The sequence below is a fragment of the Diorhabda sublineata genome, chromosome 4 (genome assembly GCF_026230105.1).
Source record: "Diorhabda sublineata isolate icDioSubl1.1 chromosome 4, icDioSubl1.1, whole genome shotgun sequence".
NCBI lineage: Eukaryota > Metazoa > Arthropoda > Insecta > Coleoptera > Chrysomelidae > Diorhabda > Diorhabda sublineata.
In genome coordinates, this window is record NC_079477.1 from 21820944 (window position 1) to 21847524 (window position 26581).

At 32.2% G+C, this 26581-nt stretch overlaps 1 protein-coding gene and 2 non-coding genes across 5 annotated transcripts in view; 1 reads left to right on the plus strand and 2 right to left on the minus strand.

The window, feature by feature from the left end:
- The window catches only part of LOC130443625 (transmembrane protein 47), a 50628-nt gene that overhangs the window by 5445 nt on the left and 18602 nt on the right, over positions 1-26581 (plus strand). The window contains exon 1 of one of the 3 annotated variants that reach the window (XM_056778414.1): positions 15723-15896. The exons of the other annotated variants lie outside the window; for them this stretch is intronic. Coding sequence (XP_056634392.1) covers positions 15873-15896 — 24 coding nt within the window. The 5' untranslated portion in view covers positions 15723-15872. Of the gene's footprint in view, positions 1-15722; positions 15897-26581 lie in introns of those variants that run through there. 3 annotated transcript variants of the gene reach the window in all.
- On the minus strand, positions 5030-5101 carry Trnaw-cca (transfer RNA tryptophan (anticodon CCA)). The gene has a single exon. It is a non-coding gene; the product is annotated as a tRNA-Trp (tRNA).
- On the minus strand, positions 14380-14451 carry Trnaw-cca (transfer RNA tryptophan (anticodon CCA)). Its single transcript has one exon. It is a non-coding gene; the product is annotated as a tRNA-Trp (tRNA).

Genomic DNA, 26581 nt, shown 5'->3' on the forward strand with positions numbered 1-26581 from the left:
GGAGAGTTTGCAGACTGAACACGAATCAGAATATTCGAAAAAAGGGCTGAGACAATAATTTCAATAACAATTTTTTAATTTTTCTGACGTTAAATATTTGGAATCCGCTATATTAATTGAAAGTTTTGCCGTACACTACTCAATATTATCATAATAAGCGTTAACAGTCAACGAGATTCAGAAAATTATTGAGTGGAGCTTAGCTAATAGTTAAATAGATGTAACAAAAGGAAACGTACTTTATGGATATTCCTCGTATAATATTTGCTAGTGTAAACAACTCCGAGACCGGAATAAACTTTCAGGACATTACAACGAAGTCATAAACTTCACTAACTCGTTTTGTAGCTTAAGAGAATGTTCATTTAAAACCGACTACATGCACCTATAGTCCTGCAGTTATCCTTCGACCTAGTTAGACTTAATCAACTAGGAGGTTATAACGGGGGTAGGTATAACGAGGGTTCATTGTATAAAATAACAATTTAGGTAATTTCATATTAATTCCGTTCGAATATTGAATATAAAACTTTTTTATTAAATCGGTTATTGTTTAATAGGGGATGACATTTCTCTTGATCCGGTCAAGGGAATTTAATCAACCCCAAGGAGAAACAATGCGTCGATTATATAGATAGCGGTTGTGTTTTAACCTTAATTAGATCCCTATCAAATTTCGGTATTCCGAAAATTTAATCAGAAAACGAACTAATTCAACACGTCAAAACGAGTTCCGGAATTCGGTCGAGAAATCTAGAAATCGATCGTGATACAAGAACACAACAAATATTATATTATAAATACGAGGGTGGTCACAGAAATAACTAACCTGACTTAGAGATGGCGGTAGTTGCTTGAAAAATACCGCGATATCAAGAAAAATCGTTCCAACTGCAGGCGTCGGATAATTTTCATTTATTATCTTGAGAAAAAGGATAAATTATCAATGATGAGTATTATGCAACATTCCAGCTAAGAAATCAAGCAAAAACCTCCGCATTAAGCTAAGAAGATAATGTTATTTTATTAAGATAATACACAAACTAAGCAATGACCAAAATGAATTAATTAAACTTTGATTTACCACTTTGAGTACCCTATTCGCCAGGTTTAACCCTCTCGGATTATTTTCTGTTCCCAGTTTCGAAAAAATTAGTCAAAGATTTTCCAAAAATGAAGAGGTGAAGGCATCGAACTTATTGAACATCATAAAAGTGTTTTGAACTAAAAGGATTTTTTTTGTTTTCTTTGTTAGGCCAAGTACTTTTAAGACAATCCTCGTATGTCAGATTTAACATTTCCATTATAAAATTTGACATTTTTGGATTGAACAACAATGTGCCTATAAACTTCGACCTCTGGTGAAGATGATTTGGATAAATCTGAAGCTACTCAACTCAAAATTATTTATAAAAGATAATTTCCTAACTATTAATAGTTAAAAATAATCTCAATATAACTTTCAGGACGTAAATTCCGTAGTATTTTCTATGTTCGTTTTATATACACAATTGTCCGCATTCGTTCACAAAATTTAGAACAGGAAATGTGTTTGTTAGTTTAACATAGTTGAAACGGGATAGTTTGGAAAAGTTTCGAGATTTATTTAGACAAGAGATTAACTTTAGGTTTCGGAATTACTACGAAAAATCCGTTTATTAAGGACGAGGATAATTAAAGTTCATTTAACAATTTAAAACGGTTATATTATAAGTTAGTAATTGAGCTTTTTGCTAAAAATCGATTTTATTCATCAATTTAATCTCAATACAATCATTTCAACGCTTCTCTAACTTTTCGATGCATTTTTGGAGGAGCATTTGTCTTTTGCCTCAAAATAGGCTTCAGTTTCAACAATTGCGAGTATTTTTTTCAGATCAGTAGTCACTAAAGACAAGATCTGGACTATACGGAGGATAATCAATTCAAAGTGTAATTCGATCAATTTAACCATCGTTGCTATCGACTTGTGAATCGGTGCATTGTTTGTTCTTTATCTTCGATTTATGAGGACGTTTTTCTTTGATTTTGCATTTAAACGATCTAACAACGCTATATAGTAATCGCTATTGATTGTCTCTCCCTTCTAGAGGTAGTCGATGAACTATATTCCATGCGTATTCTCAAATACTGAAGCCAAAACCTTCCCAGCTGTGGTCATGATAAAAATCTATAAAATTGATTCTTATAATTGGTTTGTTGTATTTAGTTTCGATTATACTTGTAGATACAAATTCACATCTGTATTGTTTTTGTTTCAAGTTTGAAGACGCCACGTTGTTTAGTATTTGTTTGGTGAACGAGTTCAGTGAATAGAAAAAATTTAGTCAACTAGACTAGACAAAATTTCTAATTTTGCAAATAACTCGGAATCTACGCCAAATTTCGAAAAAGTGAAAAGATCAAAAATGTAGTTAAAAAAATTTCCTACAAAAAAGGTTTCTTGTGATTTTTTCCTAATATCAAGATTACTCTTACAAAAAAGACTTGAAGTTTAAAGGAAAATTTCTAAAAAAAATGTCGAGCAGGAAATTATTTTCGAAGGAGCTCAAATATTATTTTTCCTAACCTACAAAAAATTCAAAAAATGTCAGAAATCCTCTTTTAAAATCTAAATTTAAATGTGGGGCAGGGATAATCCTTAAAAACTCTATTCTTTTTTTACAAATTTTGCAAATAACTCGGTATCTATGCCGAATTACGAAAAAAGTAAAAGGATCAAAAATGTGGTTCAAAAAATTTCCTACAAAAAAGGTTGCTTGTGATTTTTCCCTAAGAGATTTCATTTTTTTGTAGAATGCACTCATACTTCCGGTTCACATCTTACTAAAAAGTTTTCGCGCCGCGTAGATTCTGAGTAACACGAAATTCGATTTTTGGAAGAGTAATTTTGATATTGAAAAAATCACAGGGAACCTTTTTTGTAGACAATTTTTTGAACTACATTTTTGGTCCTTTCACTTTTTTCGAAATTCGGCGTAGATTCCGAGTTATTTGCAAAATGCGAAATTTTGAAAATATATCGGTTAGCGGCCAAAATTTTGATGTTAACTTTTACTGTATCGATAAAGCACCCTCAGAACTTCCTAAATCCAGAAAATCAGCAACATAACTAATTTTCGTGAGTTTTGGTTCTAAATTGGACTATAATTCAAACGAGGCTGTACGACCTGCAAGTACCAGCATCGCAGTGGTTGTCCAAATGAGTTGACGGCTCCAGAAATCTTGAAGGAAATCCACTGGATGATCGTCGACTGAAAGTACGCGAGCTACTAGACATAATAGGCATTTCAAAAAATACGGTACTTGAAAATTTGGACACGAAACAGCTGTGCATAAGATGGATGCCGAGTTTGCTCACAATATCAAATGGCAATGCTGAAATCTCGCTCAAAGATATGACTTGTACCAAGGAAATCAGGATAAAACGAAATAAGGACCATAAACATGACAACATGGCGACCAAAAGAGACCAAAAGGAAATTAGAAAGTCTCCTGATATTAAGAAAGTAACAGGTTTGCATCGGATGTAGAAGACTCGAGATATATTCAGGAATGAAAGAAAGATGGAGGTTTCTAGTAGTACATTTGGTCTACCATGCATTTTATAATAAACTGATGCTGCTGGACTTTTTGCTAGTTCTTTGAGGTAAAATTCGATTATCTGTTTGGATAAAAACATGTTTGGAAAGTATCAAAGACCGAAACTTGCATGTAGACTTTTGATAATCTTAAATTATCTAACCAATGACATGAAATGTGCTGCACGAAAACTAAATATTGAAAAAGTATCATATAAAAAGCTGGAAATGAAAAGGATTAAACAATAAAAAAATTACGGATCCGATATATGTTTTTATATCGATAAATATAATGGAGGAAACTTGAAACGTCTTATAATACGATAATGGAAATTATTTTTGGGATTCTTTTATATATAAAATTGAAACGATTGATTGGTGATCTGAAAAAATGTCTTTGTAAACTTCAAATCGATCGTTTCGACCAGCCGGAGGCTACGACCTACTCAGATGTGGCTCTTTTATCATTTTTCTTGACACCAGAAACGACGTTTCTTTGTTGTCTCCACAATAGATAAGTTAAAAAGTAAAAAAAAAACGTATAGAGGTTTTTCTATTTATTTCTATTTGAAGGGTTCAGGGGAAGAACTTGATAACAGCCTTTGCGTAAATTTTTCAGGAGAGCAATAAACAAGTTTGGAGACTCGTATTTTGTCAAATTTTTGTTGTAGTTTGCAAAATAAATGTTGAACTATCTACATACTTAATTTTAAACGTGTATACTCATTTTCAACCATTTAATTTTATAAAAACTTACCTTTTTACGCGAAAACTCAATATAAGTCAAATTTGTCATAGAAAGAACTTGATATCTCCCGGAGTTATCAAGTAATTCCCCTGAAAACTGAGAGATTATTAAATAATGAGGATTTTGAATTACGCACCAAAATAAAGTTTAAAACCTTTATTTATTGCTTATAAACATAAATAAATTGAATCAAATGAATAAAATGATAAAATTGACAAATTTCACAAGTTTAAAATGTGTCTTTGAAGTAATAAAATCGTTTCCAGCAGATCCATGGTAATGTTTTGTTGTTACTGTTTCTATGTGTGTGGCAACTGGGAAAAGTAAACTGCAGCTTCTGGTCGACAAAACTCTTTTAAATGTTGAATATCTTCATACTTCGCTTTATCAATAGGAATAAGACCTGAAAACCACATAAAATTTGTAGGCCTAATAGTTGAAATTAATAGGCAATAATACACATTATAAGATTTATAATTTTTGTGTAGTGACTTCAAGAAAGAAACTACAAAAAAGTCCAAAACTAAAGGTTTAGTGTCAAGTAGGGGGGAAAATTTAACAAGGGCTAGGCTTAGTCTGGATAGGCTTGGATAACTAAGTTGAGTTAAGGTTAGTTTAAAATTTATATATATTTATATATAAAGTCTATAATTTAATTTTAATATTTTTAATTTGAATTTTGAAAAAAAAAATTCCAAATTGACCCCGACGTGATTTGAACACGCAACCTTCTGATCTGGAGTCAGACGCGCTACCGTTGCGCCACGGAGTCTTACGGTTATTATTACTAACAATGTATTAAATCTGAAATTTCGAAAATTAAATTAATTTTTTTAATTTTTCGATCTTTCTATATATTTATTTTCTCGTGAATAATTAATCTTGTTTTAATTCAATTCAATAACTAATTTTCTACATTCTAGAAAATATTTATGACGTAATTAGATCGAAATATCAAAATCCTTTGAATATAAATTTTAGTATATCAACATTGTTGACTTATAAATAATGTCAGTTTATTAAAAAAATATATCAGTAAAACATTTTCCCAGATATTTTCAATATAATATTCCTATTAAATCGAATATTGTATTGTATTGACGTAAATAGACAACATGACATTTGACGAAAAATAATCGATTTTCATTCGAAAACTGATACGTAAAATATCGATCGACGAGATACTTTATTTTTACTTTGTAATTTTGTAAATAAGAATTTCAATATCGGTATTTATTTCATCTTAATTCTTGTTTAAATTAAAATTATCGCACTAGATGTAATTACGAAGGTAATTAGTATAGCTTCATTAAATTCATTCGAAAGAAAATCGATTTTTCGCATTGGAAAATGTACTACAGGATGCTTGTAAAAGGTAAAATTACGAGAATCCTTTTCCAATTTATAAAAGGTTTGATAACTAGATTATTTAATCATCTTTAGATTATGTGATGGTTGTATATAAACGATATTATACGAGATTTTCATATGACATTTTGGTACTAAAATCGACTACTGCAATTCGTTGCAACTAAATTGCAAATTTCTAGCAATTAAACTTGTTGATAGACAGACGCAGTCTGAATTTAACGCCCACTTTTAGCATTTGCATGTTTTAGTTCCAATGTCTCTTTCGCATTTACGATTAAATACACTAATCAAAACCGTTCACATCTTAGTACGCTTTCCGTGTTATATTTGTTTCATAGAAAACATTTTACTGTAATTTTAAATTCACTTTATGTCTCGTGAAATATACTTTCTAGAGACGTTTAAAGTCGCAGTCCGCATATAAAAACATAAATTGAGTAAAAAGCATTTGAAAGAGCACAGCAAACAGATAACAAAAAATTTTGTGAATCAGTTTACTTAGTTACGCCACATAGTAGGTGAAATGAACTAAAATATTTTCAAAGATGACCGACTTCCGGTTCTACCGAAAGTTGACTGTAACTTTGTTATTTTAAATAGAACACCCTGTATGTTAATACATTTTTGAAATCTACGTAAAATTTTAGTATACTTTTGTCTAAAAACTTTTTTCGAAAAATTCATACTTTTTGAGTTATTAATTTTTTTGTAAAAAATTTGACCGTTGCAGACCCTTATAAACTATTTTTTTACGAGGATACCCTTGAAGATATAAAAATAGTTTTTATTCGGTTGCTTTTCGCAAGGTCAGACGTATTTGAATTTATATTAAAAAATTTTTTATTTTATACAGGGTGTGTATAAAAAGTGTTCAAAGTTCCAACTTTATAAATATCAAATTTCTTCATTTTTTTAAATAGAACCACTCGGTTTTTTCTATTTTAATACATTCAGGGGCAAATTCATGAATACTTTCCTATACTTTCCTAACCTTAACTTTATCCATATATTAAATGTTTTCTGTAAATTTTTAGAGATGCGGGTGTGGTGTGAATTTGAACAAATTTTTCAACATAGATTCAAATACGTCTGACCTTGATAAAAGCAATCCAACAGAAACCATTTTCATATCTTTGAGGGTATTCTCGTAAAAAAATAATTTATAAGGGTCTGCAACGGTCAAATTTTTTACAAAAAAATTAATAACTCAAAAAGTATGCATTTTTTGAAAAAAGTTTTTACACAAAGGTATAATAAAATTTTACATAGATTTCAAAAAAGTATCAATATACATGATGTTATATTTAAAATAACATAGTTACAGTCGACTTCTGGTAGAACCGGAAGTCGGACATCTTTGAAAATATTTTATTTAAAAATATCGTATTCGAAAATCCATACGTAGAAATTTTCATGATTTTACTATAAGTATTTCGAAAATTCGACTAATGTACAAAATTTGAATTGAGATTTATCGTTCAAAGTAGGGCAAAATCCAGGTCAAATAGTCAATTAGTTGTATAGAGGTAAAACTTATAAAAGCGTGTTGAAAAAAACGGTTTGAACGTTTTTATTAATATTTTAAATTCGCGTTTTCACTAAATTGTAAACGATATAAATTTGATATTTGACAGTACCTAAAAAAACAATGTTGCCATTTAACAAAATCAACTATGTATACATTAAAATTGGACGTAAAAAATTGGTAATGGAAATACGCATCGATAGATCTGAACATTTTTCATAAATAGAATGATGGGCACGACAGATCATAGATAAGACAGAACACACGACAGTTGACAGATATGACATGTGATGAATGGAACACACGACAGTTGACAAATATGACAGATGATGAATGGAACACACAACAGTTGACAAATGACGGACACGGCAGATCATACGTCGGTTGACAGATTTTGGGCATGACAAAACAGTTAAAAGTCGTCATCCAAAATGGTAAACATGGAAATTTTTCAAAAAGATATGAAAAAAGTTTAGAGTATATCCAAAATCAAGTAGTTTGATTTCACTCTCAGTTCTCCAAATGAGGCTACTACTTTGATATTCAGTTGGGGGTCTGACCATAGGATCAGGATATAATATAAGCATCATCATCATCTTTTCATTCTATCTAAAACACTGATTTAGGATTGTCCTGGTGCTTATAAGATGGTTGAAAGCCCCAACTGTTGATCTTGTCTTTATACGAGGGATCCTAAGGAGCTGTAGATGCTAGGAACAATGTTAGGCATGTAGTTTCTCACAGTTCTTGACATGGTGAGCTGTCTATAATCTTGAATCTTGTCTTGGTAGCTGTGAAATCCAGGCCAGGTGCGAATTAGGTTCTTCGATTTGTTTTTTTTTTGTGTCCAAAAAACGTTCCTACTTTAGAAAATCATTCCCAAATGTGTGAGATGTAAGGGAAAAAGTGTAAGATGGTGCAGAGATGGACCGGACGATGTGTTCGCGAAAATAGAAGAAGAAATTTTGATAGATCGAAGTGTGAACTTACCGAGATGATCCCTTATGTCAATAAATTTTCTATTGACAAAATTTTAACAAACCATTTGATGATTCTTGTAAACTTGATGTTATTAATTCATCTACACTTATTTACTTTTTTTCCAGAATACGAAAATTACCTCGCGTTTCCATCCCAGAGCTAATAATAAGTTAGAGTGTACTAAATTCGTCTTGGGAATTTTCGATATATATATTTATTTTCGGGAAATGAGAAAATTAACAAATACATTTATTGGATGAGGAAATAAGAATAATTTATTAGCGGGTACGAAATGGCATTTACGAGGGTTGAATTTACAACTTTAATAAACTAGTTTGAAATGTAAATAACTTTTGTACAAAAAATATTTGATGGTAGATTCGTTATTCGGATCAGATACATGATTATATCGATTCTGGATGATGATTTTGATGTTATTATCAGCAGTTGTCATAGCTTGGTAAATTAAAATCGAATTGCATCGAAATATTTGAGTATACAGGCTCATCAACAAGCAATTTTCTATTGTAGAATCCAAAACTTTCTTCTATTAACGTTTTCTTCGCTATTAATTTCATTATCAGATTTTACATGATCTTCCTTGACCATGAATTACAGATCAAACAAACATTAAGAATCAATTTAACATTGTCATGATGAATTAGCACATTTTGGGTAGACTGCGACAGAAACTTCAAACAAACTTAAGTAGTTCTACAGAATTGTGAAGATTTTAGGGGTTTAAAGCGTTTTAAGACGCTCGAGATTCAATGGGACATGAACCAAGCAACGAAAGACCTCCAACTGAAAGAATTGATGAAATATCAACGGTTTACGATCGGAATGATATAAAAACTTTGCTCTAAAAAATATTGTTATATATCAATGTCCGAGCTCTATCACTGAACTAAATTAAAAAGTCTTAGCACTCCATTTCCACACCAATTAATATCATAAAACTTACTTAGATCATCTGATTGTGGTCTAACATAGATCTATCTTTGTTTCGCAGATAAACAAAAAACGTTCTAATATTGGAACACGAATTTTATGGAATGCGTCCTTACTATATCTATGGTTTTAGTTAAATTAGTTCTATGTCAAAAGTCAATCGTAGAAAGTTTGTAATAACCATATAAATTAATAAATTATTCGAAAATATAATGATGATTCATATCGTGTAATAATTTGTAGGTACAGATCATCGTCCTTTATGTAATTTTACAAATATAAAAATCTCATTTACCAAACCCTCGGTAGTTTTCGAGATTTCATATATAGATAAGAAAATTCCTGTTCGCGAAATATTCAAGAGACAATTTCATAAATACGACACGTACAAAATTTAATTAAAGTTTAATTTAAATTTTTACCTTTTGTAATTTGAATTCATTTCTTTTTCTCCAATATTTTATAGTTTACATACGACTTTACAATTCGTCGCTGCAGTTGTGACGTTTGTTCAGGGTTCTCAACTTAGGAGTTTTTACCCCAAATTTAGAGGGAAAAATATGGGATGGAATGTTTTTAGGGATTTTATATTTTTTCAAATATTCAAAACTTGTTCTTTTTTCACTTTTCTTATAAATTTATAAGACACCTCCCCTACAGTTGCTTTTACAGTTTTATAATATAGCGGCTGCGGGACGGAGCGATCGCGCCACGAATACGACGCAACGTTTTCGTCGCGTGTTTGAACGGATGAATCTGGATGAATTGAATCATTTACATCAGTGGAAACAATACAATTTCGTCAAAAAATTCACATAAATTTCAACGAAACTTCCTCCAACGCCTACGCTTGTGTGAACTACGCAAAATTTTCGACAGACACTATCTCTAAGGATTTGTTAAACGTTCGTGATGATTCGTTTTTCGCTTCAAACGTCGACGCGAAATTGGGCGAGTGGAAATAACTTCCTCCTCCCTTTTTTCGATAAGAAAATGTTTTCCGGGATACAAAAACGGACCGTTAAAAATTTTCTGCTCGATCAGAATTGCAGATCGGAGCGTTTCTTCATAATAATAAAACAAAAAGTATTTTCCAAAATAAAAAACTAGAAATTGCTAAAAGAATTTTCTCTCTCAATTTGTCTAAATGATGCGTCGTCAAAATACCTCAAAGTCATTCAACTACCCACGCCCTAATGAGAGAGTGTATTTTTGCAGACAAGAGACTCTTTCCACTTCCATTGTCAACGTTTTTACCCCTCTGGGGAAAGAGGGAGAAAGATGAAGTGAAAGAAATTGGGAAAAGTTTTTCCGTCGTCGCGTCGTAACTTTTTGTGTCAGTGCTAAATTATATACACATCACATATGTCCTTTAAATTAGCACACGAAAAAAATTAAAAATAAAAACCTTATTACAGTACTAAATCACTTAATTCCGTCGAAAAACAAAAAAGATGCTCTACATCTGTCAAGTTAAAATGGAATTTTAAAATTCGGCGAATTCGCGCGGAGCCTTTAGTCTGTTCTTCATAAATAACAGACGCGCCTTTGACTAACTGTTCATTAAAGAAGGCCATTTATTACAGTATTTCTTTAATAAATTTCTAGAAAAGTCTATTTATTTATTTCTTTTTATTCTAGAATTTTATTTAGGTATATAAATAATTTGTGTAAACGCAGTTAATCAATTTTAAATAAATAGTTGTAGGGAAAAGAGCGAATTAGTGAAATTGATCGCAAAAATGATTTAAATGATATTTATAAGTAAATTATTTTAAGTGTTAAGTGTATTGTGTAGTGTATTACAGTATGTTGACAGTTTTCATGTCAACAATAAACGACCAGAAAAACGAAATTAAAGAAGATATTTACCATGAAGAGGGAAAAAGCGTGAAAAAACGGTTTCAAAATTTGACAAATTATTAGGTTTTCATAATCTATTCATTATCCAACGCGTTAATAGCCCTCAAAAATAAAAAAAATCTGGTGTTTCTCAAACCGAAACGAAATCGCTGCTTTACCTTCATCTAACCACCCTTTTCTCTTCGTTGGACTTAATTGCAGTTGTGCCAAACAACTAAAACCGACGTGTCATTATCAGGGGCTCATTTATACGTAGGCGTGTCACCCCAACATTCACAGACAGCAGGGATAACGTTTAATGAACATATAAATTGTCTTGCAGATACATACATCTCAATAAAATCCCAAATCTTAAAATTCTTATAAATTATGTTATATTATATATACCATGGCCGTTTTCTTTCAACCTCCGATAGGAATCACACTTCGTAATTCACACTTGGCGGGAGCATCAATTATGTTTACGTGGCTGTAGCACAACGCCGACTGATGCCTTAATATGTGGCGAGAGCCTCACTGTCGCCTACAGCGCTTGTTCGCGTAGCGTCTGCACGTAGCGATGAAAAAACAAATGGCACTCGTATTTTTATCTTTTTTGTATATCGTGTAAGTTGAAAAAATAAAAATCATCAATAAATTTGTTGGACACGTTCTTAATCATCTTTTAAAACGGAAATATATCGTGTATTTACTGTGCGAAGTTTACGTAGCACAACGCCGATTGACGCCTCCATGTCAATAATGGCGAATTCACGGCATCCTAGAAGTTCTTCTTTTGGATCTTGGGAAGACAAGTCTTATAACGCAGCATATTACATTTGACGCTATTTTTTCTTGAACTGTTTTAGTAAATGGCGAATCTTCGATCTCTTTCAAGTTTTCTGGTTTATTTTTGAAATCACGAAACGTTTCTTCAGATGCATATATGAAGCAATCCTTGACGTAATCCAACACCAACAAGCGTTTCGATAACTATCAGCATCATCATCATCAAGTTGTAATTTTCGCTACTTTGGTTAGTGAATTCCACTCATCGAAACGGCAACCAATATCTATCGAAGTCTACTTCTCTTTCTAATTTATCTGTACGTTTATGTTTTTATAGTTTTCTATCAAGAGATTTTTCAATATAAAGTGTTTCGCTTAATAAGGAATAAGGTTAAATCCCATAAAAAAAGTTTTTGTATGAATTGATGTATGAACTAAATTGAGCTTGAACCCGATTAAAAAATCATCGATACATTCATCCGAATATCCTAAATCCGTGTTGTAGATTCGACAGGATAATATCAGATTTTCGCATAATTTATTTCACCGTCACAATCGAGTTGATTTATAATCGAAATGAATACAAATCGATTCATTATCTTTCGAATTATTTATTAAAAATTTAGTTCTAAAAAAATGATTTTCAACTTTTTTTTATTTAATTTATTAAATTGATTCACCAATTTCATATAATGGCTTCGCTGCTTACATACCTACATCTCATCTAAACTTGTATCGAGCCATAACGTTGTAGTTGGTAAGGTTATCGAAATCATTGATTTCTAACAAGTAGATCAGAGGAAAATACGGATTTTAATTAATTGTGTTTATTCTTTTACATTTAATTCTTTCGAAAGTTTTTTCCAGATCTTATCTTTGTAGTCGTTGGTACTGCTCGTTCATCTGGTCATACAGTACTGGATACTTCTTCAATCAACTTTTCCGGCTTATACCCGATATAATTAACAATTTAATAAAAAAAACCTGCAAAAACTCAAAAATATTAATAGAAATTCCAACAGACACGCGACCTGTAGCAATTGAACGCAACTCGTTCTTCTAAATGATCGTAGTCGAATCGGGACGATGCATAGTAGGTGTGTGCAGGCCTTAACAATTTCCTAGCGTCCGCAGCTCCTTATTTTATGAACAAATCTCGTATATTTATTTTCAAAAATTGTCTATACTCCTGAGAAAATGTTATCTTATAGCTAAATTCTAAATTTGAGTTTGGTCTCTAGTTTTTTTTTTCATTTCTTTTTATTCCCTCGGAGACGTTCCTATTTTTGACATTGACAGATCAAATTCTCTTACATCGAACTTTCATTTTTGATAGACGATTTTTGAATTTTCTCTAGACTTTGAAGAAATTACAAACTAAATTTTTTCAATTGAGAAAACTACTAACAATACTCCGTTTTAATGTTCGACAGTTATAAATCGCGATTTTCCCAATTATTTACAAGGACGATTAAAAAATGATTGAGACAAAACGCTTTAGATGGCGCACCTGTATGCTTTGAAGGTCGCGGCTTGACTATGTGTTATTAAGGTCCCTTACTAACAGTTTTTATCGCGCATGCTGCGATCATGAGTGAACGTCAAGTATCGACCGCCATTGCGCAACTTATTGTCATTTTTTCGTATGGAAAGCCATTAAAAACACGAAAATTCTTTTGCGTTTACGAAATCAATTCGATAGTAAATGCCTGAAGAAGTCGTATGAATTTTTTTTTGGCGCAGCATTATTATCACGGCAACTACTCATTCCCGAATTTTTTGCATCAACACCTTGTATACTAAATATGGATTTATTTTATTTTTTCAGATTTTTCTTATGTTATATGGATCTCTTGACGTTCCGATTTTTTTTACTTAAAAATTTTCAATATTAATGTCCCGAGTGCATGTCAAATTGTCGATAATTTAATTTTCTCGAGTGCGCGAATGCGCACGAGAGGAAATTATGAGACAATTTGACATGCACGAGAGGGCATTTTGGCAGTGTATTTCCTGAGAAAAATTTAATTTAAAATAAACAATAATTGTTCCTTTTCTTAAAATATAAAATTAAAACCAAATGATGTTTATTAATCCTAGACGAAAATTTGGCACTAGTGCAAATTATCGATAATTTGCACTAGTGCAGTATTATCGCTGAAATTTGATCGTTACTAGGTAAACATAAAATATTACAGCTTTTTGGTTGGCTTAAATTTTTCGAAGGAATTAGTCTTTATAATAACAGTTGCGAAATATTTTGAATATTACACAAGTTAAGATTCTCAAAAAATCTTACAAATCTATTTATAATTATTATAATATATTGCTTTTGAAGACTATTTACATAAAATATAGTATGAGTATATTTTTCGAAGGAAATAGTCATCTTAAAAATTATAAAAAACTAATTTAAGAAACTAAAATCAATAAACATTTACGAGGTCTGGTTATGAAATAACGAGACTGGTTACGAAAAAGGGGTTTATTATTCTACACCTGAATGTTACCCTCAATCAATTTATTAGTATGGTCATTTTCAAATTTCATTTGTTATATTAATTGATACAAAAAAAAATTAATAAGGAAATTGACCCCGACGTGATTTGAACACGCAACCTTCTGATCTGGAGTCAGACGCGCTACCGTTGCGCCACGGAGTCATGTATACATTGTGCGTAAATATCAATCCAGTTATACCAAATTAATTTCATTCGTTTTTATTCGAATAAATTACGTTACTTTTAAAAATATTATGTATATAATATATACATTGCGATCCATATGTATGGAATAAATTCAATATTAGCGTTATTATGCGAAAAAAACTTGAAATAGTTCGATTTTTATACTTAAATTGACAACTAATAGTATTAAAATATTATCCCCCACCGGCACGTCTTCCTATATGGACTATTTCGACTAACGAAGATAGAATGATAACTCTTTCTCTATCCTCCGAGGTTTCAACTCAGTTCTGCGCATTTTCAAGCATGCGCGTAAGATAAAGTGTCTCGAACGAAATATTACATATATGTGTGGCACCTTGTTGGAAAGGGATTTTAAAACTCTGTTCAGCAATATAAAGTTTTTTAATTTGGTTCAATCATAATTGAAAAAAGATGTAAAAATTTGATAATGTCTGTCCCAAAACTCGAATGGCCGGCTAGAACCCCCTGATTTGAGTACTCTCGATTACTTCTTATGGGGTTATTCAAAATTTAAAAGTATATTTCAATAGGCCAGTCAATATTGTTGATTTTAAAGTTAGAAAAACGGAAAAAATTAATAAAATAACCTCTTGAGTTTTACAAAATATGGTAAGAGAATTCCAAAATCGTTTCGATTATGGTCAAAAAATTAATGGTTAGGTTAGGTTAGGTTAGAATTTCAAAATCGTTTCGATTATTGTCAAGAAATGAATGATGGTCATTTTGAACATTTAAATTAATTATAAAATACTTTTAATTATTATTATGTTCATTCTACGTAAAGTTTTGTGATAGAGAAATTATCAAAATTTTCCATCTTAAAAATAAATTTTCTCGTTTATCTTTGCACCAAATTAAAAAAATATCATATTTTTGAATAGAGAACTAAAATCTCTTTCCATCAAGGTGCCACTCGACCCCCTTTCTTATTTCAAATTTTTTGGGGATGCTTCTAATTCAGAGGTGTATAACCTTGTTTTTATTAACATAAAGCGATATATAAAAACTTTATATATATATTTTCTGGAAATTATAAATGGTGGAACACGACGAAACCCCCTAAAACAGTCGCTCCCTCACCCTCAAACCCGATCGATTTTCCGAAATAGTGGGAGGAGCGACGTGGAAACCCGAATGAAGCACCCAGTTCGACAGTTCTTAGTTCACCTTTGGAAGCCGTGCGTTCAAATTTCCAATCGAGACCGATACGAACACGTGAACGAATACACAAACAAGAAAAAAAAATAAAACCAGAAAGAAAAAATATTATTTACACGTGCCATGTAACTTGTTTTATTAGAATAATCGAGTGTCTATGAGTGTGTTTGTGAAGTGCGTTTTATAAGGGTGGTTTACCTGTTTCGGCCAGCCTGATGGCTGAAAATCAAATCGCACAGGTAAAAATTTCTATAATTCATTTTAAAATACGAGGCTCGTTGTTTATATATCATATAAATACATATTTATGAACGATATTCGTTTCCATATGCATAAACGAATTTTTCGCGTTGAATACCAAATTAGGGCCAAATTTTTGTTCCTGGGCTTAAATATAATTCAAATATGTGTTCTTCAAAGAGTTCTGAAAGAACTATGGAAAGGAGACGCAAGTATTATCCTTCTTAAATAACCGGGAAGTAATACAAAATATCGTCAATACCAAAATGTCTTTTCGTTAGAAAAATTTACAAATTTCAATGTACAAAATTGTTTCTTCATTGAAACGAAATTTATTGCGTTGATTGGAGCCGCATGAATTAACATGAATCGACGTCAAAAGACATCAATCAACATCAAATCTATGACAAATGACACTTGACATCAATCGGCTGTAATAGACGACAATCGAATAGAAACTTTGTAGTAAATTAAAGCAGTTTTCAAAAATTTACGGATGAAGGACGCAAAGACTTTTTGAACGATTGTACTACCCTTGTAAACTCGATTTTTTCCCTTAAATCTACGGATTAATCATCAAATGACAATTAACGTGAATCAGCTGTAATGGACGACAATCGAATATAGAACTGTGTAGTGCATTAAATCAGTTTTCAAAAATTCACAGATGAAGGACGCAAATACTTTTTAAACGATTGTACTTCCCTCGTAAACTCGATTGTTTTCCACGATTTTTTTCCTTAAATCTACGAATTAATCATCAAATGGCAATTGACATGAATCAGCTGTAATGGACCACAATCGAATATAAAACTGTGTAGTGCATTAAATCATTTTTCAAAAATTCTCGGATAAAGGACGCAAAGACTTTTTAAACGATTGTACTTCCCTCGTAAACTCGATTGTTTTTCACGATTTTTTTCCTTAAATCTACGGATTAATTATCAAATGACAATTGACATGAATCAGCTGTAATGGACGACAATCGAATATAAAACTTTGCAGTGCATTTAATCAGTTTTCAAAAATTCACAGATGAAGGACGCAAATACTTTTTAAACGATTGTACTTCCCTCGTAAACTCGATTGTTTTCCGCGATTTTTTTCCTTAAATCTACGAATTAATCATCAAATGACAATTGACATGAATCAGCTGTAATGGACGACAATCGAATATAAAACTTTGTAGTGCATTAAATCAGTTTTCAAAAATTCACGGATGAAGGACGCAAATACTTTTTAAACGATTGTATTTCCCTCGTAAACTCGATTGTTTTCCATGATTTTTTCCCTTAAATCTACGAATTAATCATCAAATGACAATTGACATGAATCAGCTGTAATGGACAACAATCGAATATAAAACTGTATAGTGAATTAAATCAGTTTTCAAAAATTCACGGATGAAGGACGCAAATACTTTTTAAACGATTGTACTTCCCTCGTAAACTCGATTGTTTTCCACGATTTTTTTCCTTAAATCTACGAATTAATCATCAAATGACAATTGACATGAATCGGATGTAATGGACGACAATCGAATATAAAACTTTGTAGTGCATTTAATCAGTTTTCAAAAATTCACAGATGAAGGACGCAAATACTTTTTAAACGATTGTACTTCCCTCGTAAACTCGATTGTTTTCCACGATTTTTTTCCTTAAATCTACGGATTAATTATCAAATGACAATTGACATGAATCGGATGTAATGGACGACAATCGAATATAAAACTTTGTAGTGCATTAAATCATTTTTCAAAAATTCTCGGATAAAGGACGCAGACTTTTTAAACGATTGTACTACTCACGTAAACTCGATTGTTTTCCATGATTTTTTTCCTTAAATCTCCGGATTAATTATCAAATGACAATTGACATGAATTGGCTGTAATGGACGACAATCGAATATAAAACTGTGTAGTGCATTAAATCAGTTTTCAAAAATTCACAGATGAAGGACGCAAATACTTTTTAAACGATTGTATTTCCCTCGTAAACTCGATTGTTTTCCATGATTTTTTCCCTTAAATCTACGAATTAATCATCAAATGACAATTGACATGAATCAGCTGTAATGGACAACAATCGAATATAAAACTGTATAGTGCATTAAATCAGTTTTCAAAAATTCACAGATGAAGGACGCAAATACTTTTTAAACGATTGTACTTCCCTCGTAAACTCGATTGTTTTCCACGATTTTTTTCCTTAAATCTACGAATTAATCATCAAATGGCAATTGACATGAATCAGCTGTAATGGACCAAAATCGAATATAAAACTGTGTAGTGCATTAAATCATTTTTCAAAAATTCTCGGATAAAGGACGCAAAGACTTTTTAAACGATTGTATTTCCCTCGTAAACTCGATTGTTTTTCACGATTTTTTTCCTTAAATCTACGGATTAATTATCAAATGACAATTGACATGAATCAGCTGTAATGGACGACAATCGAATATAAAACTTTGCAGTGCATTTAATCAGTTTTCAAAAATTCACAGATGAAGGACGCAAATACTTTTTAAACGATTGTACTTCCCTCGTAAACTCGATTGTTTTCCGCGATTTTTTTCCTTAAATCTACGAATTAATCATCAAATGACAATTGACATGAATCAGCTGTAATGGACGACAATCGAATATAAAACTTTGTAGTGCATTAAATCAGTTTTCAAAAATTCACGGATGAAGGACGCAAATACTTTTTAAACGATTGTATTTCCCTCGTAAACTCGATTGTTTTCCATGATTTTTTCCCTTAAATCTACGAATTAATCATCAAATGACAATTGACATGAATCAGCTGTAATGGACAACAATCGAATATAAAACTGTATAGTGCATTAAATCAGTTTTCAAAAATTCACGGATGAAGGACGCAAAGACTTTTTAAACGATTGTACTACCCTTAAATCTACGGATTAATCATCAAATCACAATTGACAAGAATCGGCTGTAATGGACGACAATCGAATATAAAACTTTGTAGTGCATTAAATCAGTTTTCAAAAATTCACGGATGAAGGACGCAAAGACTTTTTAAACGATTGTACTACCCTTAAATCTACGGATTAATCATCAAATCACAATTGACAAGAATCGGCTGTAATGGACGACAATCGAATATAAAACTTTGTAGTGCATTAAATCAGTTTTCAAAAATTCACGGATGAAGGACGCAAAGACTTTTTAAACGATTGTACTACCCTTAAATCTACGGATTAATCATCAAATCACAATTGACAAGAATCGGCTGTAATGGACGACAATCGAATATAAAACTTTGTAGTGCATTAAATCAGTTTTCAAAAATTCACGGATGAAGGACGCAAATACTTTTTAAACGATTGTATTTCCCTCGTAAACTCGATTGTTTTCCATGATTTTTTCCCTTAAATCTACGAATTAATCATCAAATGACAATTGACATGAATCAGCTGTAATGGACAACAATCGAATATAAAACTGTATAGTGCATTAAATCAGTTTTCAAAAATTCACGGATGAAGGACGCAAAGACTTTTTAAACGATTGTACTACCCTTAAATCTACGGATTAATCATCAAATCACAATTGACAAGAATCGGCTGTAATGGACGACAATCGAATATAAAACTTTGTAGTGCATTAAATCAGTTTTCAAAAATTCACGGATGAAGGACGCAAAGACTTTTTAAACGATTGTACTACCCTTAAATCTACGGATTAATCATCAAATCACAATTGACAAGAATCGGCTGTAATGGACGACAATCGAATATAAAACTTTGTAGTGCATTAAATCAGTTTTCAAAAATTCACGGATGAAGGACGCAAAGACTTTTTAAACGATTGTACTTCCCTCGTAAGCAAAAACGGCTGCATTTGTCTAAGAAAAAATTGTTGTTTCACCTGCTCACACATCCGTTATTGCAACGGTCAAAATTAATAATTTTGAGTTTGATTTGATACATCATTCAACAGATTTAGCCCCCTCGGATTATTTTCTTCTCACAGACTCAAAACGTTAAGTCGTGGTAAAAATTTTTCCAACAATCCTCGTATATTATGTATCCCGTAATTTTGCTAAGACGAGTCGTAAAAAAACTAAAATATGGAACATTCACTTCCCTCATCAACTTAAACCAGAGGTATTAGTCTTCTACAAATGATGATAGGTCTAAAAATTGATATAGAAACTGCTTGTCAGAACAAATCGGGTAGAACCAAGTCTTAAGTTAAGGCTCTTGAAAAAATGGGTAAAAGTTCGACAACGTGTTATAAATCTGGCAACGCTGTCGAACAAAATTGAAAAGAAGCATGTTCGTGCTTCAGACAGTTGCCTAAGATCTCTTTCTTTGAGGCCTTTTCAAGGACCACGCATCCTCCCCGTCTTTCTACCAATATTTAAGAAGACATCTTCGAGGACAGTTGACATTTTGATATGCTACGTGTCAAGATGGACTTTGCTTACTTCGATTTATTTACATACTACAGACGTTTCAATATTTTGTAATAAGATGTAGAAATCATCAATACGGTTAAAAAATAAAACAATTCACTAAAAAACACTTTTTATAATAGAAAAATCCTTCAAACAGAATCAATAAAATATAAGATTGTTTAGTTACATTTTTTTTAAATAATTTTAAAATATTTTTACCCTGCGTCTTTGACAATCACCAACATCTCTTCTTTCCTCGTAATCCGACAAATTTTACCTGAGCGTAGCCGATTTGATTTTCTATTGTCGAGCCCTCACAATCGACGATGAGGTAAAACTTAAACGGGCGCTTCCATCAAAATACGGAAATGATTAGGGGTCTTCAACGATAACTGATTTAATTTTTTTTTTTTAATTCAAATAGTAAATACGTTATAATAAAATTTCTTCCTTCTCTTACGAAGGTTGCTATGTAATTTCGAGATACGGCAACACTGTTTGACATATTGGTGAACATACGCAGAGCGTGTTGTATTATAAGAGGGCCATTTGAATTGTTTACTTTATTTTGGTCGAAAAATGAAATTGCATATCGAAATTTGCGTACGATAACTTTCAACGTGGTTGCTGTTCAACTCGCTTTAACTTTTGGTGATGAAGCATCATCTCAAGTCATTGTTTCGAGCGATTTCTCATACATAAATTCAAACGAAACGTTTTTGAACAGTCAAAACATCGAATTGATGGATCATCCGCCGTATAACGCTTATTTGGAACTCGATGATTCCTTCTTATTCCTGTAGATCAAAGATCAAAAATAAATTGCTAGATTAACGTTTTTCTACACCTGAAGAAGCGGTTGAACGTTCGAATCACCTTTTTTCGGTTCAAAAGTGTGTATTGATGTTGTAAAACAATGATAATCGTTTTTATTTGTCTATCTTAAAACTTATGTAACAACCCTCGTATTCATTCGAATATATTACGAAAAGAAAGAAAAGGGGAAATCTTTGGAAACGAAACTAAAGATGTCATTTTATAAACTCTAACGAATCCAATGCCGATGTTCTATAAGAAAGTCGCATAGTCCCAAACGAGTTTCTTCACGTTTCCAATCATCAAGTTAATAGGAAACCACAGAAATCAGGTGCGAATCAGTAGCGTCCCAACATACATTCATATCAATTAAATAATACCTGAGATTTACCTGAAAAGCGAGTCGTGGATATAATAAACAGTGCAAATCGTGTTGATTTCGCATTGGAAACCTCGTAATCTACTTCATATCCATTCTAGTTGCACAAACTTTTTCTAAACAAATGCTATTCATCATGAAAAATTCAATAAAAAGCACTTAAACTTTAAACCTTCGTGCTTTCAAGTTCTGTTTGAAGCTGAAGCTTTTACTTTGGGATTGTCTAATAATCACGTGATGCTCACCATACAGTCCCCAATTTTTCGGTTTTTTTGGTAAATACGTTTTGGATTAAAACATTGATCTGTATAAAAACCTTTTCGCATACTATAAGAAATGAAAAAAAACCCAAAATTTTAAGATTCTTTATGAGTACTAAAAATACACTTGATGTTAGGGATAAGAGGTAGTCTTAAACCTCACTAGGTATCACCAAGGGAGAGGGGAGGGGCGAAAAAATGCTAAAAAAGATCACGTGATTAATATACGGCCCCTTTTTCATTATGAACGTTAATAAAAAAGTTTCTAGGATACGTGCCTTAATTTTTGGATAACCCTCGTAAAAGTTTCCGAATTTTCAAATATACCTAGTGATCTCTGTAAGTTCTTAGTTTAACATAAAAAGAAAGACTTAATATTCGTATATCGTTTGGGCAATTTCATCGTTGCCGTCGAATATTTCACCATTTAAAACTTGGTTTTTAGCTTTGCGAACAGAAAACGGTGTCATGGGGACCAGATCGGGGTAATATGGTGGATGTTTAATATCCGTGAAACCACATTTGTGTATAAAAGATAGCGAAGAAGTTTGAATTGAAGCGTTGTCACGTAGCAAATGCAAATCCGGTTGCTTTTGACGCGCTTTAGTATGTTAGAACTTTTCGTTACCTTTGCTTTTTTTGGCAGGTAATCGAAGGTGCAAGCTGAAATTTTGTTTAAGCCTTGTTAAGACTTGTCACTGACGCGTGCATAAGGATTTTTGCCAACATACACGATTTACTACAAGAAATCAAGAGCTAATTCGAGGATGGTTCAAGAAGTACAAAAAAACTCACAAATTTATTACAGCACACTTTTCCCAGCGATGTTTAATTATTTCGACTCTTTTTTTGTAATAAGAATCCTCAAGCCTCTTCAAATCTTTGACCACTAAGTCCGAGAACACAAAATAATCCGAGGGGGCTAATTCTGGCGAATAGGGTACATGAGATATAATTCAAATTTTAATTTATCAATCTTGTCCATACCTCATCCACTTTATTCACCATATTGGAATCCCAGTGAGTTATTCCTTCTTTCTTAGTTCAAATATCCATTTCGATGAACACTCCACGAGTCCATTGAAACCATAAGTAATTAGCTGTAAATAGACTAAAAAATTTATATTGAAATATGTAAAAAAGTTGGTTTTTTGATCAAGTGTCAAATGTATCCATTTCCACATGGAAATTATAGTGCTAATTTCAGTTATTGTGACTAAATGCAGTTTAGTACCCCAACTTTCAAATCGAAAATTATTTCAAGAGATTGCGGATTCATCCACGTATAAACAACGAGGCGAAGTGAAAATTAAAAAAATGATTTACCCAATATATAGAAACTTCTTCTACATGAAATAATAATGTATCAATTTTGATTTATACCCGTAATTAACATCCGAAATAATTGACTTTGGTAGCGATGTGGGTACCCACATACATCGAAATTTGTTATAGCTCCTTTCAAAACCCACATAAATCACATTTTAATTAAATCCAATCCTATTCCATCATTGAAATAGTTGGGGGATATCCACCATAATTTTATCTTTCGTTCTAACGCTCTATAATAAACTTAGACCTTCCACGTGGATTAAAGCAACACCCTATTTAACTAGCTTCGACTTTTGGCGATGAAACATCATCTGGAGCTATCAAAAATGGATTTTCTATGAGTTTCTACGTAGATTAAACCAACAGCTGGTTGCTGTTCAACAAGCTTCGACTTTTTTTGATTAAGCATCATCTCCAGCTATTGGAAATGGATTTTCTATTAGTTTCTACGTAGATTAAACCAACAGCTGGTTGCTGTTCAACAAGCTTCGACTTTTTTTGATTAAGCATCATCTCCAGCTATTGGAAATGGATTTTCTATTAGTTTCTACGTAGATTAAACCAACAGCTGGTTGCTGTTCAACAAGATTCCACTTTTTTTGATGTAGCATCATCTCGAGCTATCAAAAATGGATTTTCTGCGAGTTTTTAAGTAGATTAAACCAACAGCTGGTTGCTGTTCAACAAGCTTCGACTTTTTTTGATGAAGCATCATCTGCAGCTATTGGAAATGGATTTTCTAGAACTTTTCACGTGGATTAAACCAACAACTGCTTGCTGTTCAATTCAACTTTAATACGGACAACCGCTCTGGTACGGACCGAAGAAAACATCGATGTATCAACCGCAGAATATAAGAAGACGAGGAAGACATTCGGGGACCTGGAATAAAGGAATTAAACCGACTATGAAAGATGGAGCTATCCAGAAAAACTAGTAGATGGATAGAAAAGTTGAGTATACGAATGTGGAAAAGGAAGCTATAAAACCCATACAAAATTGATCCATATCCATACTAAATATTGAATTATGACAGTATATGATAAATTATAGAACTCTGCCATAGATTGATGAGGTTTTTTAAGCAGGAATACCTTTTTCAATCTTCGGAACTTATAAATGTATTTGTCACGTTCAATTCTGAATGTAGCTGATCGAATAATTTTTTTGCATTGAAGGTGATGGAAAATCCCAAGCCCCTTATCTTGCTGAAAGCTTTCTAATGTCTAAATTTTCAGTTAATATCACTTTTTGAGTACATAGTACCAATTCGTGGATTTGTTTCAACATTTCTGGACTCGTCACCTGATTTGGTTAACCGCTGTGATGCTGGTACTTGCAGGTCGTACGGCCTCGTTTAAACGAAGCTACCAAATATTTTACTGTTGATAACAAACGAACAGTCTCGCCCAAAGTAGAATCTTCTAGTTCAGTTTTTATATTGGTTGGGCTAAAGTCTTTCAAATCATACTATTGTATTAAAACAAGAAGAGGATCATTTTTTAGCTAAAGGTCTACATGTGCCGACACCTTTGAAGGTCATCTTCAATATGTAGACCAAAAAACTTGATCGTATTTGTAGATCGTATCAAGTAATTGTCGAGTTTTAGAGTTCGTAAACTTCTTTGTAGTTTTTTCTTTCAGTGCTAGTACATGACTTAATAGTAAAGAGATCTTTACCCATAGTAGATTGTAAAGCTACGTGCTATGTATAGTATAGAGAGTATTTCAAGTATCTAATATCGGTTTTCAATGTTCATTTTGTCCATTGAATAATCATACAAAAAGAAAGCCTTAATATACAAGAGAATGAAACATTATGTAGTAATCTGATGGTGCAAAATCCGGACTAAATCTTGGATGTAGTAGGATTGTACACTCCAAAGGATAAAGGATATTTTAGACAAAAAAAATGACTAGACACAGGATAATAGCAGGATAATATTAGTATGAAAAAACGTTTTATAAAGGTAGTTCGACCATTAACTTTTAGATTATGAGAGCCATTACGTGAAGTTTTTTGTGATAATCAGTTAAACTTTACGTCCTGTTTCACGTGGATGCATAATGCATTTTCCGCTATTTTCCTCTTGTAATCTTTTATCTCGTTTCACGGACAGGTAATTTACTCTCCAGAGAAAGGTTCATAGGTAGCGGACATGCGACATTTCTAACAATATTAACAAAATAAAATTACTTAATTAATTAATTAATCATTAGATGAATCGATTTTATCGAATAGAGTTCACATCCAAGGTCGAAAAATATCCGATATTTATGTAAACCGAAACTAAGAAATCCGAAATCCCACCGACAAAATGTATCGATCAACTAGCTACGACTTTTATTGATGAAACATCATCTGGAGCTATCAAAAATGGATTTTTTATGACTTTCCACGTGGATTGAACCAATAGAAGTGTTCTGATCAATTAGCTTCGACTTTTTTTGATGAATTTCGTAAATGTCGTCCAAAATCGGCTGTTGTACCAAAAACCATCGACGCCGTCGTTCAAACAAAAGCTCGTGTCGATTGGTATGAGGAAATGTTGAAAAAATTCACTTACCGTGCTTCCAAAGACGTCTATAAGCTCGTTATAGACTAAACTAAAAAGCAATCGACTGTATAGGTCTTTCAAGATGATCCATATTCAACAAAATCGAAAATCTATACTTTATTTTTCCATTTACTTGATAAGATCAAGAATAGGTTATCATTCATTATAATAATTTAAGTGTAAACTCGTTAATAAACTTGTTTTCTAACCAAGTTTTTAAATAATTTTGGGTAATTCCAAAGCCATCGTGCTTTTTCGCTACAACATCCAAAACCCTCTTGCTATCGAGAATATCTCTTTCTTGTGGGGGCATCTCAGTAGACAAATTTCTGTAATTTCGGGAAATAGCACTGGCGGTAGCCGATTCCTGAAGGCTAGTGCGGAAAATGTATCTAATCAATTTGAATTTATGAACGCAATCGTAAGGGAATTGAGGATTTATAGAATTAAACAAAAATGTAGCTAAGACATAAAATGGCAAGGTAGTATAGTCTATTTATAAACAACAACGTGTGCATTAACAGTAAATGTCAACTCGAAATCGAAATGATCCTACCGCCGACTACGCCAGTTCTTTTATTCTAATAAATGTTATGCAATTTCTGGGTTTCTATGCATTAAGTTTTGAAATCTGTTTTGTTAACAATTATTATTGTCCTAGGATTATTAGTACTGAAAATTATCGCCGCATTTCCATTTAAATTCGAGTTTATCAACCCCCTGTCGAATTATATCTAACCAAATTCGAAAAGCCCACATTTTATACTTAGATTACGTATCCTAGCAACTAACCCTCGTTAAATACAAGACTTGACCTTTTCCCGCAATTCTCGGTATAAATGCACAATTTCAGCCTGTTCATCCCGGTCAAACAAAGACGAATCTCTGCCCCTAATTTCCAACCGACATTTC